Consider the following 20,624-nt stretch of genomic DNA (forward strand, 5'->3'; position numbering starts at 1 on the left):
CACCGAACCCACATTATTTCTAACATTTGATGCCTTATTTTTTTTTTTTTGGCTTGACAGATCTCGAAACATCTCTATAATTTATCTTCTTATTGAAAGCATCCAACATTAGCCCCCTAAACAGACTGAGGGGTCCTTGCCCCATAGAAACAAGTCCTGAATTTTAAAGGGTGAGTTCCTTGGATACTGTCCCCCATCAGTTTTGGGAATGCCTCACTTGCCTTTACCCGAATGCACCGCGTAAAAATTAGTGGACGTTGTGCATGATGATGACCGTTCTCTTTTTACACGCGATTGGGTTTTCAATGTACCCAATCACTATGTATGAAGCGTGCCACAACCATGTTTTGGTATCCGCGAATTTTTAACGCACAGCACTCTTCCGCTGCCAAGTAAGTCTCCTAAAATAGGCAGAAGACTACCATATCCTGGTGAAGCTTCTTCTCTAAGGCGATCCGCTTCGGCTCGGAGAGACCCCCAGTGTTCCATTGAGCTCCATGAATGACAGGACGAGGATTCCGTTCTACACCTCCCCTAAGTAGTAGTAGAAGCCTATGTATCCCAATCGAAGCGCGCTCGCACGTGCGGAGGAGCAGTCTAATATATTTCTTCCCCCCTAAGTGCCGATACTGCTGCTTGCTCCTTCTCTGATCGCCGTCAGCTTCTTGCCCACCAAAATTATCTCTGACAGGGTAGAATGCGGGCTATTGGCTTCCTTCTGGACGGAGCACTAGACGCTGGCACCATGATGAGATGGGCGGTGTAGGCAGGGACGTTACTGTATCAGTTTCCGCGGCTACCCTTCACCCGTGTGCTTTGCGCGGGCGGTCGCTACACCGGCCCTTTTTATGTTATGCATTGACGGCCGGCCTCGGTAGCGCTCGTTCACTTGCTGCAGTGGAGCCCCGATGTGTTCCGCCGGCGCTGCCTCCAGCTGTGCTGTTACGGTGAAGTGGAGGGGCGCGTGGTTGGGTCGGCTTGGAGTTTTCGGGGGGTGCGCGCAGCACTTTCTTGTTCTCCGGCTGTGAGTGACTGGTTGGAGTCGGGGTTTTGCGGTGTAGGTATTTGCATAGTTCATCGGAGGCCCCGCGTGGCTATGGTGACGCGAACCTCTGGGCCCCCTGTCGGTTAGAGCGGTACCGTCTGGGAGGAGCCGCCCGCATTGTCTCGGTGGGGGCAAGGGCCCCTTCTTAACCACGTCTAAGGAGACGCAGTGGTTACTCGGCCGTCGCAGGTCGTGTGCCGCTATTGCATTGCTTGTTACTTTGTCCTTTCATGCGGTGAGAGGTGGATAATGCTACGCCTTACGGTGGGGTGTCGCTGCTTCGGAAGTCTATTCTGTTGATTGTTGTCGACGACTCAGCGAGTGGGCGTTTATTGTCGAAACATAAAGTGACTCTGCTGTCAGTGCTTCTGCTCGTGTATTTGCCGTTTCAGGTATGGTAACAGATGGAACTGACTGTCATATTCCCGCGTCAGGGGAACAAGCTGTAACTTCGCGTTCGGGCGCTGTATTCCATGTTTTAGTTGTCGTAACATGTTTGTATATGCTTGTATGTGTTACGTGTTCATCATTCAGGTTTCGCCTCGAACCATCGGTTGCTGTCTAGGGGTCGCATCTCCGCTTTACTCGACAACTCTCTATTGTTCGGTAGCAAAGAGTGGACTGGGATGGTCTTCGTGATCGGGCTGTTAATTGCTTAGGCACGCCTCGAAGTTACAGCAGACGAGATAGTGAGATGAGGTGTGTGTGCTGTGTCTTACTGATGTGTGCAAGGGATTTGTGCTAAACAAAAAAATATATGTACTAATTCAGGTAATATTACCTACTCGAGCATTGCGATTTGGGTGAGATTGCTGCGGATGAATTTGTTGTCGCACTTTACTTGGAGGAGTTTCCGGAAACTGTCTGTTCCAAAGTTGTTTTCTCTGCAGTAAAAGGTGGAGGATCCTTGTACCTACAGGTCCGATGCGGCTGTTCAGAACGTTTGTAGCCCAATGGGCTTCGTCCAGCAACACAGTGTAGAAACGAATAGCATGTTGTCCCTCCATCTGGTCAACACGAAAGCCATACCCCGCGTTTCTGCCTCGGTGCTGAGATAGTGCGGTCATGCGTTACGCAATATGAGATATGCCCGTTTTTAAAATTATGAATGTCCTCGATAAGATAATCACTCGATTGTATCGCTCGTGTGGCCGCTGGCGATGGATGCCAAGATTCCCTACTGGACCTTCAAATAGTAATATAAGAAGCTCACTGGACCGTATTGGGGGCAACGAAGATATCTTGTATCAGGGAGGATATGGGTTTGTTAACACGCGCGATTTCACAATCCTTCTACCAAACCGAAGCGTCGTGAAGCTGATTTCCCCAAACAACAGTGGATGATGTTCAACTTAAAGCTCTCTCTGTCTCATTACCGCTATCTGTGTTCAATGAGCGGTGTCATCTGTGCTGTGGCTATGTTACCTGTGTAATCATACCACCTGATGGTACGGAGTTCGTACGCACATCCTCATGCTGGATGTACCTGTTGGTATTGGAACGTTTTTGTGACAAATGCAGGGGGGGGCTTGCTAAACCTCTATATGATCTCCCTCTCCATGTTACGGGATATTTTTAGATTAATGGTACATGAAAAGTGAGGTAAGAGCCTTTGGAGTTCACAACAAATCGTTTCTTTCAAAGTTCCAATACTACTTAATTGCATTCCGTAAAAATAAAAATTCGTTTTTCGTATAAACTATTAGGTTTTAGTGTGTGGGTGTGTATGGGGAGAGCGAAGCATTTTGTGTAGCGACTTTAAGAAAAACTTCAGGTAAATGGGCATACAGTATGTTGGAAAGAGAATATCGGCCTTCGAAAAGGCTCTTCAATAGTGTTAGTTCTTTCACTCACCTTTTCCTTTGTTGGTAGAACTGGTGATTCCAAGTTGAATAGTTGTAGACGGATGTTTGAAGTGTATTTACATATTCCCTTTGGAGTTTCTGTGGGTGTGTGAGGTTTCTGGCATTCTGAAACCACACATTAGGTGGTTAATTACGTTAAAGCAGCATCCGGCCGATGCGATTGTCCACCACAGAAATTCTAAGGCGTAATGTGGTGGTGGAGTGTTGGCTGCTAGACGGCGTTTCGGCCTTTGTTTGATGTTTGCAACCTCGTTGGTGTGGGAAAGGGCGTGTGAGTGACACATATCCCTTGAATTATATATTTTTTGCCGTCCGCATTATCTCCGCTACGCGTTGCATGCACACCCGTGTGGTGTTTATTTTTTTTTATGTTGTGTTATATAATAATGGTGGTTTCTGACGAGTTTGTTGTTTGTAGTGTGACCCTTAATTTTTCTTAGATCACGATTTTTTGACAACATTCCGAAGAACAATTACTCCCTTACCGCACATACTTCATTACTGATTGAATCCACTCCAAGCTATCAAAACGATACGCAAATATGTGTGTGGAATTTGTTTTGTGTGTTGTGGCTTTCTGCGGTGTCAGGTTCACAGGTTTCTAAAACTTCGTTCGTGGGAGCGTTGCGTCGTCAGAAAGTTCGCATTGATCCAAGTGAAGTGTGGGGTTTTGTTGATGATATGTAGGTTGTATTTTTGGCTCTAACAAATACTACCTTTCATTTTTGTTAGGTATTTGTTCGGCCAATTAAACGACGATGCTATTGCAGTCTGTACCTCACACCCACTTCTTTACCCCTAGTTGCATTTAAGAGCCCAGTGCTTGTAGACCAGACAACAGGTCCCATTTTGACGAGAAACAAGTCGTTAGTGATTTTTTTTTGTGTGGGACTACCCGTGAATTTTGGAAGAGAGGATAGTTAATGCCTCACTGTTAGAGTTGGTTCTGTTGCATTCTGGAGCAGCCCTGTTTTGTCAATTCTTCCATTTCCTTCCTGCAGTTATCGTTTTTGTCTGTTCAATTATCCGACGCAGCTGTTCGTTCACGGTCCTTCAATATATAAATATATATATATGAAGTAACATACTTTTGAGGATGTACTTTGCTGCTTCGAATCATCTGCATGTTAGGCATGCTTTTTCACATGTTCTCTATTTCGTTCGTGGAGGAACGAAGCTACCTTTTCCTCTTTAGCAGCACAGTTCAAAGCCAAGTGAGAAAATACGCATTAAAATACAAAACCCATTAGAAAGCAGCTGAAAACGAAAAGTACACCTTTGTGCCTCTGCTGATGGTCACATTATTCTTCACATTTACTGATAGTTCAATTTTATTATTGTGGTGTGATTGCAGGTGAAGCACCCCTTCAAGCCATTTTATGAGTGATTACACGGAAAAAAACATTATTAACACCAAATTGAGGGAAAAACCTGTGTGTGCCGTACCCTTCAGTGGCTGTACCATCCACTCTTGATTTGGTAGTGTAGTGGGTATAAAAAGAGTATTTATGACTAATTTCCACTCAACGTATTTCTTGGGTGGTTAAATTTATTTATTTTTCTTTGGACTGTATTTGTGGCTTCACGTCAATCTTTATTTTTAGCAGAGGACGCAACGAGAACTTGGTCTGGTTCGGAAGAAGATGTTTTTCTCCTACTTGTGGCTGTGCTTTTTGAGATATTGAAGTTTTTTCTTTTCAAAGATTGAGATGAGGAAATTTATTGCAAACAATGTTTAACATTCTGAAAGGTTATTTTGTTCATCTTTCCGGAAAGGGGAAGAGTGATTTTGGCCCTTAATCGACCGTGCTTGTGCTCCCAATGGGCGGATGATAGCAAAAATAAGAGACTTATGTTAAGAAATCATGAGAGGTGGTTCGAAGAAGAAGTTGAAAGTGACTAACTCATTTAAACGATGGAGCTGCTACACATCCTCTCATATCATGTTTTGTAGATGTCAGAGGGTGCATGTTACTTGATAGAACGTGAATACACTGAAACCTTTAAGCTTCTGTTTGAGGCATCGGAGAACGGCGTGGTTATAGGATCCTCTGTAATTCGCGGGGTACCAGTAACAAAAACGTTCGGTTCCATTGCCTCAAGCTTGTTACATACAATACTCGAATACCATTTCAAGGAAGTAAATGCCTCACTTGTCAAAATATACTTCGTGTTGAACCTTTTCCCTTTCCCCTTGGTGGATGCTTGTTCTTCAAAAGGGATATCGCGGGACGTATGCTTGGTTTTATGTTAGTTTGTGCGGTGTACGGAAATATCTAATATGGAATATGTCGCCCTCTTTGGCATTGTTCCCATTGTTATTTTGTTTACGCGGTTGCGCATTTTGTCTGATTCCTTGTCAACCTTAGTACTGTATTTTCCTTTAGTTCCTGCAGCAACATTTGTGTGTGTGTGTGTGTGTGGCATTGATTCATTATGGTACACTGTGTGTTGGTTGAGCATTCTTCGTTTTAGTTGGTGTCTGCGTTTTGTTTGGGATTGTTTACTTTGTTCTTTGTAGGACGTTTAGTTTACCTGTTTCACTAGCAGTACCGGCCAAAGTTTCCAAATTATGATTTCCATTCATCAGTCGATTCTCTTCGGTCGCGATGTTTCACGGGTCCGCATGGAGAATAGTCCCGTGCCGTGTATCAACCAGTTTCGCTGCCGCCTTACCATGTCATCGTTGTCGCTACTTTTGGTGTTTCTTGTGGTGGTTATGCCGCCGGTGGAAGCTTTGGATAATATAACGGTAAAGGTTTACTCACTTCTGTATCACCCTTTTGTTGGGAGGAGACTAATCGATTCTATGAATGCCGGTTTCAACGCGTCAATGGCAGCCCGTCAATGGACCGTTGCCCCAGGCATCAATGTTGAAGTTATCCACCCTGCATCGTATAGAATTCCGGGTCCGAGGTTCTTGCAGAGGGCAATAAATGATAACAAGGATGAATTCTTTGTTGTGGTGGGACCGATGGGTGACGGTCAGTTGGCTGCCTCTCGTTCATTCTTGCAGAAGGAAAATTTGGTTGCATTTGCTCCATCCACTGGGGCAAGCTCTGTGCGCGGTTGGAGTCCCAACATCTACTTCCTGCGTGTGTCACCCACTGTCGAGCTTATTGCATTGATGCGTTTTGCTGTAACTCACCTGCGTTTACTACGGATCGGCTTCATGTACCTGCAGGGTCTCACCTTTGGGGATAGTGAATATGAGGTGGCCATAAAACTAATGTCTCATTTGGGACGCGAGTTATGTGGTGTTTTCACAGTGGCAAGCTCGCATGGCAAAGGTGCAGCTGACTCCGATTTTGATGCCGTGTGGGACAAGTTCGTGGTGACCCGTCCACAGGGTGTGATCATGTTTGCTCCACCAGCAAAAGATGTGGTAAGATTTGTAGTAAAGATGCTGAATGACAGTCGTACCCAAGACGCCTACTTTCTTGCTTCTTCGGTACTCGAATTGACAATTGCCTCTTGGAGCGGCAATATTGAGGCAGCCAATACAGCACTTGATCTCGGGCAGATTGTGCTCTCGCGCACGAATCCGCTGGCGACGGACACACAATACCAAGCAATCAGGCGTTTTCAGGACGATGCGAGATCATACCTGAGTGCTAATCCGGGCGTAACTCTCTTCAGCGGCGCAGACGACTTCGAGCATCATTATGTGGATGGGAAGCTTATGGTGTATGGGTGGATCGTTGGTGAGGTGCTGTCACAGGCCCTGAGGAGTCGTGCCTGGATTAAGGACAGGGAGACCTTCAAGAAGTCTCTGTATAGTCAACGTCGGTACGTCGTCGATGAGCTTGTGTTTGGTGACTTTGGTGGTGAGTGTGAGGGTACAGCAGGTAAGCGCGGTGCTGTGTGTAACTGTAATCAGGGAGGAAACGTAGTGTACATCAACGTTGCTAGGAGGGATAATGTCTTGGAGGTGATACATGATGGACAGGTAGTTGTCGATTCATCACTCTGTTACCACGACGAGGTTCGGTTGCATTCCCCTGTGAATGGTTTATTGGTATTCATGCAGGATGATCCGGTTGCGCAAAATGCGGCTGAGGAAATATATGATGGCGCCATTCCTCTCACTGGTGATGGCCGTCTGGGGCGAACTGATCGTTTTTTCTTACATATGCTGACATCAGAAACGGCTGAAGCATCCTCAGAGTTAGAGTCAGAATTGGGCACCAGGGCAGTGACGGCTGTGTTTGGAGTTGCCGATGATGCTATGCTATCCCTACAAACTACTGCTTTCATTGACCCCATCTCTCTCCTCCCGGGGTTACCTCATAGAGGGAGGAAAGTTATTTACCTATCTCCGACACTGGAGCAGCAGCTATTCGCGCTGGTAAAATATTTTGTCGGGTCAGGTTCTACGGTAGTGCACGCTGTCGTCTGCCGTGGTGATGTGGTTTCGATTGAAAGATTGCTTTATCTGATGTTGATGACTTTTGGCGGGCACATGGGAACAGTGGTAGGGCCTGATAGCAGTACAGATCTGGAAGGTTCGATGCCAGAAACCGGTGATGTGCTTGTCATAGGCCTGTCCAAGGACGACGTTGCCGTGGTAGCGTCTCACCTGGATCGTAACCCGGATGTTCGTGTCGCTGTCCTGTTCTTTGACGTAGCCCTACTATACATTGAGTTTGTCAAAGCTTTCAAGAGCAGTTCAAGCGGTGGTCGGCTTCTTTTTGCAACGAGTCTGCCTCACTGGGCAGAGGCTAACTCGACTTCGGCTACTGTACAGAAGTTTCACGCGGCAGTGCCTGATTCGCCACGGTGGACACCTTTGTCACTGCTTGGTTTCGCGACCGGAAGATTCATTCAAACGCTGCTCTTTCATATGGACAAAGTGACACCGGATTCTATAATCAATGCAATATATACTCTCTCGGTCGTAAACAGCGACGACATGCGGTATGGTCCGTTCGTGGAGGAGCGATGCCCTTCAACCAAAGATGCGCCGGAGGGCGGCGACCACTTCTGTGGTAAGAATTATGGTGCGAGGCGACTTTCTGTGTGGTCGATGGACCGTGCGCTGAACGCTTCGGTGGCACCGCTGACATCGGGCGCAACGCCGTCTTTGGTGTACATAGACCCGTATTCGAAGGTGTTGTCAGGCGGCCGACTTGCCGGTGTCATCGTTGGAGTTCTTTTCATTTTACTGTTGCTTGTTGCTCTTTTGCTAGTGCTTCTTTGTCTGCGCCGCAGCGCACGCGACAATGACAGCGCGCCCAAGGAGCCAGCGGACCCTGTGACGCTAATTTTTACAGATGTAGAAAGCAGTACTGCACAATGGGCAGCACATCCCGAGCTGATGCCCGATGCTGTGGCCGCGCATCACCGTTTGATTCGCTCGCTAATCACCCACTACAGGTGTTATGAAGTGAAGACGGTTGGGGACTCATTCATGATCGCGTGCAAGAGTGCATTTGCCGCATCGAGTCTTGCCCAAGGCCTGCAGCAACGGTTTTTGTCTGCAGACTGGGGAACCAGTGCCTTCGACGAGTCCTATCGTGAGTTTGAGCAGCAGCGTGCAGATGACGACAATGAATACAAACCGCCGTCCGCGCGCCTCGACCCCGAAGTGTACCGGTCTCTCTGGAAAGGTCTACGCGTACGTATCGGGATACACACCGGACTGTGCGAAATCCGACAAGATGAAGTGACGAAGGGCTACGACTACTACGGGAAGGTGACAGACATGGCCGCGCGGACGGAGAGCGTTGCGAACGGTGGCCAGGTAGTACTGACGCAAGCAACGTACTTTGCACTGAGCACAGCAGAGCGTGAACAGTTCGATGTGGTCTCCCTTGGCCGCATACCACTTGCTGGTGCGCCCCAACCTATGGAAGTATACCAGTTGAACGCGGTGCCCGGCCGTACCTTCGCTGCTCTTCGCCTTGACCGCGAGTTTGGCGACGACTTTGAAGATAGAATGAGTACCTCCACTGGAGACTCGAGTTCTCTCCGTAGCGGGATGAATGGAACAACGCAGATGATTGCAAGTTGCCTGCAGGCTGTGCTAGGCACTTTCACTGCAGCACAGCGACAGAAACTGCTGGTGCCTTTGTGCGAACGGTGGCGTGTCACGCTTCCCAGGACCGCACAGCTAACATGGGACGAGGGCTTTTGTGAAGATGTGATTCGTCGGATTTCAGTCAAGGTCGGTCGTGTCGTTGACCTCTGTGCAAACAGCGGTGGTGAGCGTACCGTCAGTACGCTGAGAAGTGCGTCTGTGATTATAATGTCGAACCGGCTTCGGGAATTTGAGGCAGAGGCAACCCAGAGCCCTGAAGCTTAGCGAAATAATGCACACTGCAGTTTTCTTTGTCTCACTTGGTTTTCCACTTTTCGTGTATATACACATAGCTTATTACATTCGCAATGCGCAATAGTTGACTAGTTGTTTCATCTACAATTTGTATACTCATACCTTAAATGGGGGCAGGGACATGTACCCGCCTCTTCTTGATTTCTTATTAACTGATTCACTTCTTTTCTGTCTATTTTATTTTCGACGTGGCAATGAGCAAATGTGTCTAGTCCCGTTCCTTCTTCCTTTCTTTTTTTCGTGAAGAATGCTGAAGCGGCAAGCAACCTCGTCAGGGTATTTGCTGGTTTTCGGTTCTGTTCTTCCGTAATCGTTTTCCCTCTCTATCCGTTGTGGCATGTTTACTGGGAAGATGTTCAACTCCTTTCTCTAACGTTCCCCCGTCGCCACCGCTTCTCATCTACCTTTGATTTTTTTATTTTTTGGAGCAGGTGTTGCTAATAGTATGCGTGTTCGAGATCTGTCATTATTATTGTTATTATCATCACTGCTTTGTTGATTCCTGTTTGTAATCCCACTGCATTGTGACGCAATATCTCCAACTGAACCTTTGCAAGTGTCCATGCAACACCGTCGTGTTTGCTTCTGCATCCGACTGTTTTACCTCACCTGTTACTCCTTTCTTTCTTTTGGGGTTGTCAGTTATTAGTGGGGCGATGCCGCTCGTGGCCGTTGTAGCGTTGTTTTTTTTTCCTATGCCGCATGTACCTCCATAACGTCCCTAGTGGTTCAAAGGTACGGTAAACTGATCCTGTCCATCAGAGGAGAGGGGAGAGCGAGGTGTGGTTGCTGCTTGAACCGCTGCACATAAATTACCAGTGAGGCGCATAAATATCGGGGTGATGACACTCCGTGTTGCGTGTGCATATGTCACTTTTGTTGGCTTCTGCTTGCGTGAACTCACAAGGAACCGCTGCTGTTTTCATCCCGGTTGTGGCGTCTGGTGTGTTACCTCCTCCTTTTTTTTATTTTTGCAGGGGGGTGGGTGCCACTACACGGCAGCTCTCGTCCATTGGTCTGTAGTTGTGCGATTTTATTTGATATTCGCTGCGGTTGTGGTGCTGTCAGCACTGCTATTGGCAGGTAACAAAACGTTAGGTGCGCATTCTTCCTCTATGAGATCAAAAAGTTGTTTACTACAGTATTTTGAATTTTGGGGGAGTGGGGAGAGGTACGTAAGGCAAATAAAAGAAAAGTGAGTTATTGGTAATTTAAGTCTCGCTGGTCCAATGTGTTGGGGTTCTCAGTTTATCTCTTTCTGTGGTATCTAGGTGTTAATAACAACAGAAGAGGGTTATCAAGAAAACAGGCTGACGTCACCACTATGAACACTCCCTTCACTTTAATGCAGGCACTGCATGGAAAGGTTAAAAGTATGGAGGGAATTTGTTTATTAATCCCACTGTACTGTGTTGGTGGATGAATTGTGAAAAACATTATGCGTGTTCTTACCTTTTTTTGCTGACTCTCACAATTCCGTGCGGTGCAGTGGAGTTCATTACGATTGATGAGACAGCTTAATGCTAAATGATCTTATCATAAAATGTTATAATTTCATTTTTTTTTCGTTTCTCAAATTATAATTTTCATTTTCCATGGAAATATCGTCTTTTTTTGTTTAAAAAAAATGAAGCAAATGTTATAACATCCTGCTTTATTATTATTGTTGTTGTTGTTTTTGAACCACTGAATCAACGTGTGCCGGATGCTTTGTCATGTGTTTCACATTTTTTTTGGGGGGGTGGTTAAATTTATTTTTTTTCTTTGGACTGTATTTGTGGCTTCACGTTAATCTTTATTTTTAGCAGAGGACGCAACGAGAACTTGGTCTGGTTCGGAAGAAGATGTTTTTCTCCTACTTGTGGCTGTGCTTTTTGAGATATTGAAGTTTTTTCTTTTCAAAGATTGAGATGAGGAAATTTATTGCAAACAATGTTTAACATTCTGAAAGGTTATTTTGTTCATCTTTCCGGAAAGGGGAAGAGTGATTTTGGCCCTTAATCGACCGTGCTTGTGCTCCCAATGGGCGGATGATAGCAAAAATAAGAGACTTATGTTAAGAAATCATGAGAGGTGGTTCGAAGAAGAAGTTGAAAGTGACTAACTCATTTAAACGATGGAGCTGCTACACATCCTCTCATATCATGTTTTGTAGATGTCAGAGGGTGCATGTTACTTGATAGAACGTGAATACACTGAAACCTTTAAGCTTCTGTTTGAGGCATCGGAGAACGGCGTGGTTATAGGATCCTCTGTAATTCGCGGGGTACCAGTAACAAAAACGTTCGGTTCCATTGCCTCAAGCTTGTTACATACAATACTCGAATACCATTTCAAGGAAGTAAATGCCTCACTTGTCAAAATATACTTCGTGTTGAGCCTTTTCCCTTTCCCCTTGGTGGATGCTTGTTCTTCAAAAGGGATATCGCGGGACGTATGCTTGGTTTTATGTTAGTTTGTGCGGTGTACGGAAATATCTAATATGGAATATGTCGCCCTCTTTGGCATTGTTCCCATTGTTATTTTGTTTACACGGTTGCGCATTTTGTCTGATTCCTTGTCAACCTTAGTACTGTATTTTCCTTTAGTTCCTGCAGCAACATTTGTGTGTGTGTGTGTGTGTGGCATTGATTCATTATGGTACACTGTGTGTTGGTTGAGCATTCTTCGTTTTAGTTGGTGTCTGCGTTTTGTTTGGGATTGTTTACTTTGTTCTTTGTAGGACGTTTAGTTTACCTGTTTCACTAGCAGTACCGGCCAAAGTTTCCAAATTATGATTTCCATTCATCAGTCGATTCTCTTCGGTCGCGATGTTTCACGGGTCCGCATGGAGAATAGTCCCGTGCCGTGTATCAACCAGTTTCGCTGCCGCCTTACCATGTCATCGTTGTCGCTACTTTTGGTGTTTCTTGTGGTGGTTATGCCGCCGGTGGAAGCTTTGGATAATATAACGGTAAAGGTTTACTCACTTCTGTATCACCCTTTTGTTGGGAGGAGACTAATCGATTCTATGAATGCCGGTTTCAACGCGTCAATGGCAGCCCGTCAATGGACCGTTGCCCCAGGCATCAATGTTGAAGTTATCCACCCTGCATCGTATAGAATTCCGGGTCCGAGGTTCTTGCAGAGGGCAATAAATGATAACAAGGATGAATTCTTTGTTGTGGTGGGACCGATGGGTGACGGTCAGTTGGCTGCCTCTCGTTCATTCTTGCAGAAGGAAAATTTGGTTGCATTTGCTCCATCCACTGGGGCAAGCTCTGTGCGCGGTTGGAGTCCCAACATCTACTTCCTGCGTGTGTCACCCACTGTCGAGCTTATTGCATTGATGCGTTTTGCTGTAACTCACCTGCGTTTACTACGGATCGGCTTCATGTACCTGCAGGGTCTCACCTTTGGGGATAGTGAATATGAGGTGGCCATAAAACTAATGTCTCATTTGGGACGCGAGTTATGTGGTGTTTTCACAGTGGCAAGCTCGCATGGCAAAGGTGCAGCTGACTCCGATTTTGATGCCGTGTGGGACAAGTTCGTGGTGACCCGTCCACAGGGTGTGATCATGTTTGCTCCACCAGCAAAAGATGTGGTAAGATTTGTAGTAAAGATGCTGAATGACAGTCGTACCCAAGACGCCTACTTTCTTGCTTCTTCGGTACTCGAATTGACGATTGCCTCTTGGAGCAGCGATATTGAGGCAGTCAATACAGCACTTGATCTCGGGCAGATTGTGCTCTCGCGCACGAATCCGCTGGCGACGGACACACAATACCAAGCAATCAGGCGTTTTCAGGACGATGCGAGATCATACCTGAGTGCTAATCCGGGCGTAACTATCTTCAGCGGCGCAGACGACTTCGAGCATCATTATGTGGATGGGAAGCTTATGGTGTATGGGTGGATCGTTGGTGAGGTGCTGTCACAGGCCCTGAGGAGTCGTGCCTGGATTAAGGACAGGGAGACCTTCAAGAAGTCTCTGTATAGTCAACGTCGGTACGCCGTCGATGAGCTTGTGTTTGGTGACTTTGGTGGTGAGTGTGAGGGTACAGCAGGTGAGCGCGGTGCTGTGTGTAACTGTAATCAGGGAGGAAACGTAGTGTACATCAACGTTGCTGGGAGGGATAATGTCTTGGAGGTGATACATGATGGACAGGTAGTTGTCGATTCATCACTCTGTTACCACGACGAGGTTCGGTTGCATTCCCCTGTGAATGGTTTATTGGTATTCATGCAGGATGATCCGGTTGCGCAAAATGCGGCTGAGGAAATATATGATGGCGCCATTCCTCTCACTGGTGATGGCCGTCTGGGGCAAACTGATCGTTTTTTCTTACATATGCTGACATCAGAAACGGCTGAAGCATCCTCAGAGTTAGAGTCAGAATTGGGCACCAGGGCAGTGACGGCTGTGTTTGGAGTTGCCGATGATGCTATGCTATCCCTACAAACTACTGCTTTCATTGACCCCATCTCTCTCCTCCCGGGGTTACCTCATAGAGGGAGGAAAGTTATTTACCTATCTCCGACACTGGAGCAGCAGCTATTCGCGCTGGTAAAATATTTTGTCGGGTCAGGTTCTACGGTAGTGCACGCTGTCGTCTGCCGTGGTGATGTGGTTTCGATTGAAAGATTGCTTTATCTGATGTTGATGACTTTTGGCGGGCACATGGGAACAGTGGTAGGGCCTGATAGCAGTACAGATCTGGAAGGTTCGATGCCAGAAACCGGTGATGTGCTTGTCATAGGCCTGTCCAAGGACGACGTTGCCGTGGTAGCGTCTCACCTGGATCGTAACCCGGATGTTCGTGTCGCTGTCCTGTTCTTTGACGTAGCCCTACTATACATTGAGTTTGTCAAAGCTTTCAAGAGCAGTTCAAGCGGTGGTCGGCTTCTTTTTGCAACGAGTCTGCCTCACTGGGCAGAGGCTAACTCGACTTCGGCTACTGTACAGAAGTTTCACGCGGCAGTGCCTGATTCGCCACGGTGGACACCTTTGTCACTGCTTGGTTTCGCGACCGGAAGATTCATTCAAACGCTGCTCTTTCATATGGACAAAGTGACACCGGATTCTATAATCAATGCAATATATACTCTCTCGGTCGTAAACAGCGACGACATGCGGTATGGTCCGTTCGTGGAGGAGCGATGCCCTTCAACCAAAGATGCGCCGGAGGGCGGCGACCACTTCTGTGGTAAGAATTATGGTGCGAGGCGACTTTCTGTGTGGTCGATGGACCGTGCGCTGAACGCTTCGGTGGCACCGCTGACATCGGGCGCAACGCCGTCTTTGGTGTACATAGACCCGTATTCGAAGGTGTTGTCAGGCGGCCGACTTGCCGGTGTCATCGTTGGAGTTCTTTTCATTTTACTGTTGCTTGTTGCTCTTTTGCTAGTGCTTCTTTGTCTGCGCCGCAGCGCACGCGACAATGACAGCGCGCCCAAGGAGCCAGCGGACCCTGTGACGCTAATTTTTACAGATGTAGAAAGCAGTACTGCACAATGGGCAGCACATCCCGAGCTGATGCCCGATGCTGTGGCCGCGCATCACCGTTTGATTCGCTCGCTGATCACCCACTACAGGTGTTATGAAGTGAAGACGGTTGGGGACTCATTCATGATCGCGTGCAAGAGTGCATTTGCCGCATCGAGTCTTGCCCAAGGCCTGCAGCAACGGTTTTTGTCTGCAGACTGGGGAACCAGTGCCTTCGACGAGTCCTATCGTGAGTTTGAGCAGCAGCGTGCAGATGACGACAATGAATACAAACCGCCGTCCGCGCGCCTCGACCCCGAAGTGTACCGGTCTCTCTGGAAAGGTCTACGCGTACGTATCGGGATACACACCGGACTGTGCGAAATCCGACAAGATGAAGTGACGAAGGGCTACGACTACTACGGGAAGGTGACAGACATGGCCGCGCGGACGGAGAGCGTTGCGAACGGTGGCCAGGTAGTACTGACGCAAGCAACGTACTTTGCACTGAGCACAGCAGAGCGTGAACAGTTCGATGTGGTCTCCCTTGGCCGCATACCACTTGCTGGTGCGCCCCAACCTATGGAAGTATACCAGTTGAACGCGGTGCCCGGCCGTACCTTCGCTGCTCTTCGCCTTGACCGCGAGTTTGGCGACGACTTTGAAGATAGAATGAGTACCTCCACTGGAGACTCGAGTTCTCTCCGTAGCGGGATGAATGGAACAACGCAGATGATTGCAAGTTGCCTGCAGGCTGTGCTAGGCACTTTCACTGCAGCACAGCGACAGAAACTGCTGGTGCCTTTGTGCGAACGGTGGCGTGTCACGCTTCCCAGGACCGCACAGCTAACATGGGACGAGGGCTTTTGTGAAGATGTGATTCGTCGGATTTCAGTCAAGGTCGGTCGTGTCGTTGACCTCTGTGCAAACAGCGGTGGTGAGCGTACCGTCAGTACGCTGAGAAGTGCGTCTGTGATTATAATGTCGAACCGGCTTCGGGAATTTGAGGCAGAGGCAACCCAGAGCCCTGAAGCTTAGCGAAATAATGCACACTGCAGTTTTCTTTGTCTCACTTGGTTTTCCACTTTTCGTGTATATACACATAGCTTATTACATTCGCAATGCGCAATAGTTGACTAGTTGTTTCATCTACAATTTGTATACTCATACCTTAAATGGGGGCAGGGACATGTACCCGCCTCTTCTTGATTTCTTATTAACTGATTCACTTCTTTTCTGTCTATTTTATTTTCGACGTGGCAATGAGCAAATGTGTCTAGTCCCGTTCCTTCTTCCTTTCTTTTTTTCGTGAAGAATGCTGAAGCGGCAAGCAACCTCGTCAGGGTATTTGCTGGTTTTCGGTTCTGTTCTTCCGTAATCGTTTTCCCTCTCTATCCGTTGTGGCATGTTTACTGGGAAGATGTTCAACTCCTTTCTCTAACGTTCCCCCGTCGCCACCGCTTCTCATCTACCTTTGATTTTTTTATTTTTTGGAGCAGGTGTTGCTAATAGTATGCGTGTTCGAGATCTGTCATTATTATTGTTATTATCATCACTGCTTTGTTGATTCCTGTTTGTAATCCCACTGCATTGTGACGCAATATCTCCAACTGAACCTTTGCAAGTGTCCATGCAACACCGTCGTGTTTGCTTTTGCATCCGACTGTTTTACCTCACCTGTTACTCCTTTCTTTCTTTTGGGGTTGTCAGTTATTAGTGGGGCGATGCCGCTCGTGGCCGTTGTAGCGTTGTTTTTTTTTCCTATGCCGCATGTACCTCCATAACGTCCCTAGTGGTTCAAAGGTACGGTAAACTGATCCTGTCCATCAGAGGAGAGGGGAGAGCGAGGTGTGGTTGCTGCTTGAACCGCTGCACATAAATTACCAGTGAGGCGCATAAATATCGGGGTGATGACACTCCGTGTTGCGTGTGCATATGTCACTTTTGTTGGCTTCTGCTTGCGTGAACTCACAAGGAACCGCTGCTGTTTTCATCCCGGTTGTGGCGTCTGGTGTGTTACCTCCTCCTTTTTTTTATTTTTGCAGGGGGGTGGGTGCCACTACACGGCAGCTCTCGTCCATTGGTCTGTAGTTGTGCGATTTTATTTGATATTCGCTGCGGTTGTGGTGCTGTCAGCACTGCTATTGGCAGGTAACAAAACGTTAGGTGCGCATTCTTCCTCTATGAGATCAAAAAGTTGTTTACTACAGTATTTTGAATTTTGGGGGAGTGGGGAGAGGTACGTAAGGCAAATAAAAGAAAAGTGAGTTATTGGTAATTTAAGTCTCGCTGGTCCAATGTGTTGGGGTTCTCAGTTTATCTCTTTCTGTGGTATCTAGGTGTTAATAACAACAGAAGAGGGTTATCAAGAAAACAGGCTGACGTCACCACTATGAACACTCCCTTCACTTTAATGCAGGCACTGCATGGAAAGGTTAAAAGTATGGAGGGAATTTGTTTATTAATCCCACTGTACTGTGTTGGTGGATGAATTGTGAAAAACATTATGCGTCTTCTTTCTTTTTTTTTTTGCCGACTCTCACAAATCCGTGGTCAGCAGTGCATAAGCAGTTGCCCGTGCGACTTGTTTGCTGCCGCTTGCCCATGTCACAAGCGAAAGCTTAGGAGCTTTAGTCAATTCTTCTTCTGTCCAATTTACCATATGAAGGTGGAAGGCAAGTGCCAGTGATCTCATATGGTTTGTCGGAGTGTTCGATGGTGTGTTGTGTTGATTAAGTATGTTTTCCTCTTTCTATGCTGGAGAACCGTATGGCGGATGCCACTTCTTTCAATATTTGCACATCGGTATAGCTCTTACTAAACTAACATGGAAAGCATTTTTAAATATCGTAGAATAGTGCTTGTATACTTCTTTCTGGCGCTCGCTTTTCTCCCTACCATTTCACTTGGGCCGATAATATTTAGGGTGGAGCTTGCAGTTTTTTCTACCTTTTCTTCTCTCCTGTGTACCGCTGTACAGTTTACACATGTATTCATCGGAAACGGTGCACTCTTGCGCCCGCGAAGGCAACCAACTGGCTGCTGTGCTTTTAATTCGAAGAAAAAAATAACTCTGTTCATTTTTCGCAACGGTAAAAGTGCCTTCTTCCTTACTTTTCATGACTTTAAAAAGCACATAGCAACCCCAAATACAATTCCTTCCGGAATTATTGTACTCATTACCATTATCATTATCATTGGTGTTTTCTCAACTACACTGTGCTAAGAACAGTGGTAACGACGCATTTAACGGCTTAGGGGTCGTTTTACGCCGCTTTATTTTTATTTTTTAATCGCGTTCATTTGCAAACAATGGAAACCGCCGTGCCTGTGCGTTATTTCCTTGGGACTCTCATTGAGGCCCCTGCGCGTGACACCTTAATTTTCGCTCCCCGCTCTCTTGTCTGCGTTGGTGCTGACGGCTGTATTACCGCTGTCCTCCAACCCAATGACATAAAAAATGAAAGCGGTGTGAGCGGCGGCGGTGGAAGTGGTTGTGGAGGGAAAAGCGACAATGAAACATACGAGCAAACGCTTAAGGAAGCCCGGAGGTCCGGAGCACTCACAGTGCTGAAAGACCACCAATATCTTCTTCCAGGTCTTATTGATCTCCATGTGCATGCACCGCAGTGGCCCCAGCTTGGAAAGGCGCTTGATCGGCCGCTCGAAATATGGCTGCATGAGTATACTTTTCCACTCGAGGCGAAGTACGCCGACCTCGACTTTGCAGCCACATCATACAACTCCCTTGTTTCAACATTATTGGCACACGGAACTACGACGGCTGTGTACTTCGCTACAATCCACGTGGATGCAAGTCTTTTGCTGGCACGCGTATGCCTCGAGAAAGGTCAGCGCGCCGTCGTTGGCCGCGTTGCAATGGATTTGGCATCGCAGTGCCCAGCTTATTACCGGGATGCAAGCCCCCAGGAATCTATTGAACGCTCCGAAATTTTTATTCAGGCTGTCCGCAAGCTTCCCGGCAATGACAATAGCAGTCCTCTTGTGCTCCCTGCTGTAGTCCCGAGATTTATTCCAACAAGCAGCGATGAGGCGCTTCAGGGTCTTGGTCGTCTGGTCGCCAAGTACGGCTGCCACGTGCAGTCACACGTGTCGGAGAGCGACTGGGAGCATCACCACGTGTTGGAGCGCTGTGGTAAACCAGACGCCTTCGCTCTGGATGATGCCGGCCTGCTGACGCGGCGCACGGTCCTCGCTCACGGAAATTTCCTCTCAGATGCGGATATGAAACTTTTGTGTTCTCGTGGTTCCGCGGTGGCGCACTGTCCGCTTTCGAACTTTTATTTTTCAGGTGCCGTTTTCCCGCTGCGTCGTGCTTTGGACTTCGGGCTGCGCGTCGGTCTCGGGACGGATATCTCCGGGGGACCTTCACCTGCAATTTGGGATGCCGCCCGTGATGCCTTAATGGCCGCTCGTGCACTTGAGAGTGGCGTCGACCCAACAACTTCAAAGGAGGAACGTGGTGGCCGGCGTCATGCCAATCCGGAGCAAAGCAAAGCGGAAGACTCAAACGGAAAAAAGGGGGAAAACCCGCGTGTTGGCGGTTCAGCTGCAGAGTCACGAGATTCAACTTCATGCCGCATCAATTCTGTGGAGGCCTTTTGGTTGGCGACAACACGTGGAGGTGAGGCTTTGGATCTTAAAGTTGGTCGGCTCGCCGCTGGATTTCACTTTGATGCAGTTGTTGTGGATGTTTCCGTTCCCACTGGCGGTGTGCACATCTTTCAAGGTCTTGACGGACCCCGTGACATCTTTGACAAAATTGTCTACGGTGCGTCCGCAGCAAACGTTGTTCAGACATATGTGGCCGGCCGCTTGGTCCACGGGAGGGTAGAACTTTAGGAACTCTGTTGCATTTAGCTCCTTTTTTTTTTAATGCGAGACCAGTTACTTATTTGAATAATCAAATCCGGTGTCGCGTATGTACTGGCTGATTTCTTTTTTTTCTTTTTTGATGTGTTCGTTCGTTTGAGGAATATTGGCGGAGGAACATCGTCAGCAAGTGGTTTGATTACTGTTCCTGCCACTCAATGGTGACAATGCACAGGAAAAAAAAGAATATGGGAGTGTATGTGCCGGAGTGACTTGGGGAAAATAATGTTAGTTTTTTTTTTAATATTACAGCTACTTTTTTCCACTAAACTTTTGTCGTGTGGGCTTTAAGGGACCAACGACTGAGGGATTGGATGTCAGCATTTGAAGTGGATTTACATGTTAGGCCTGGCCACGTGTGGGTTTTCAGCATTTTTCTTTTTTTTCTTTCGTAACATTAAATTGGAGAGAAGGAGAGCGAAGCAAACTCACTCGCTTTATTTGACGTTCCACCGCCATCATGTTTCTTTACTTTCTGCCGCTCACAGGCTCCTTTAATAGTTGGTGCTAGAGAGTCATCGTGGTCCATGTTCCAGTTCCTAAAATAACTGCACATAAACAATGCAAATCACTTGAACCTTTTTTAAAGTATTCGGCGTTAGCTCAAATAAATATGCTCTCACCGCTACCTTAACACATCTGAAGCACTTAATCACATTCCCCGCCGTTTTTTTTCCTCCAGTTATTGCTATAAATGTTGCAATGCCTGTTGGTAGGCGTCAGCGGTATTCCGTTGTTTGAAGATTCTAATGGACTGTTGTGTTCATTTCCCTGCGTGGAATCGTGTGTTGAGTGCTTCTAACGTTAATACCTCTTTGTATTGTTGCCGCTGCATGCTTTTGAGACTCGCGAGTGATTTGTAACCCGGCATTGTAATACGGTATTTATTGGATGAAATTCTTCTGCAGATGCACTGTTCCATCTTTTTAACCCTTTTCTTCGTGTGTAGCATAAGACTGAAAGCCGTGTTGTTGAGACTGTAGGTAGTCGTGTAACTTACTCACCACTGGATCACTTGTC

At 47.1% G+C, this 20,624-nt stretch overlaps 3 protein-coding genes across 3 annotated transcripts, besides 4 other annotated features; all 3 read left to right on the forward strand.

Annotated features, from left to right (window-relative positions):
* Positions 1-20,624: part of a sequence feature (sequence corresponds to BAC RPCI93-26C7) that runs on past both edges of the window.
* Positions 3,966-3,986: a sequence feature (AT_rich).
* Positions 5,314-5,333: a microsatellite.
* On the forward strand, positions 5,483-9,214 carry Tb927.5.4540 (receptor-type adenylate cyclase GRESAG 4, putative; the record flags this gene model as incomplete). Its single annotated transcript, XM_840031.1, has 1 exon — positions 5,483-9,214. The coding sequence occupies one exon, from the start codon at positions 5,483-5,485 to the stop codon at positions 9,212-9,214; it is 3,732 nt and encodes a 1,243-aa protein (XP_845124.1).
* Positions 11,849-11,868: a microsatellite.
* Positions 12,018-15,749, forward strand: Tb927.5.4550 (receptor-type adenylate cyclase GRESAG 4, putative; the record flags this gene model as incomplete). Its single annotated transcript, XM_840032.1, has 1 exon — positions 12,018-15,749. One exon carries the CDS (start codon positions 12,018-12,020, stop codon positions 15,747-15,749), a length of 3,732 nt encoding a protein of 1,243 aa, XP_845125.1.
* On the forward strand, positions 18,024-19,574 carry Tb927.5.4560 (guanine deaminase, putative; the record flags this gene model as incomplete). Its single annotated transcript, XM_840033.1, has 1 exon — positions 18,024-19,574. The coding sequence occupies one exon, from the start codon at positions 18,024-18,026 to the stop codon at positions 19,572-19,574; it is 1,551 nt and encodes a 516-aa protein (XP_845126.1).

Source organism: Trypanosoma brucei, chromosome 5 (assembly GCF_000002445.2).
Source record: "Trypanosoma brucei brucei TREU927 chromosome 5, complete sequence".
Lineage (NCBI taxonomy): Eukaryota > Euglenozoa > Kinetoplastea > Trypanosomatida > Trypanosomatidae > Trypanosoma > Trypanosoma brucei.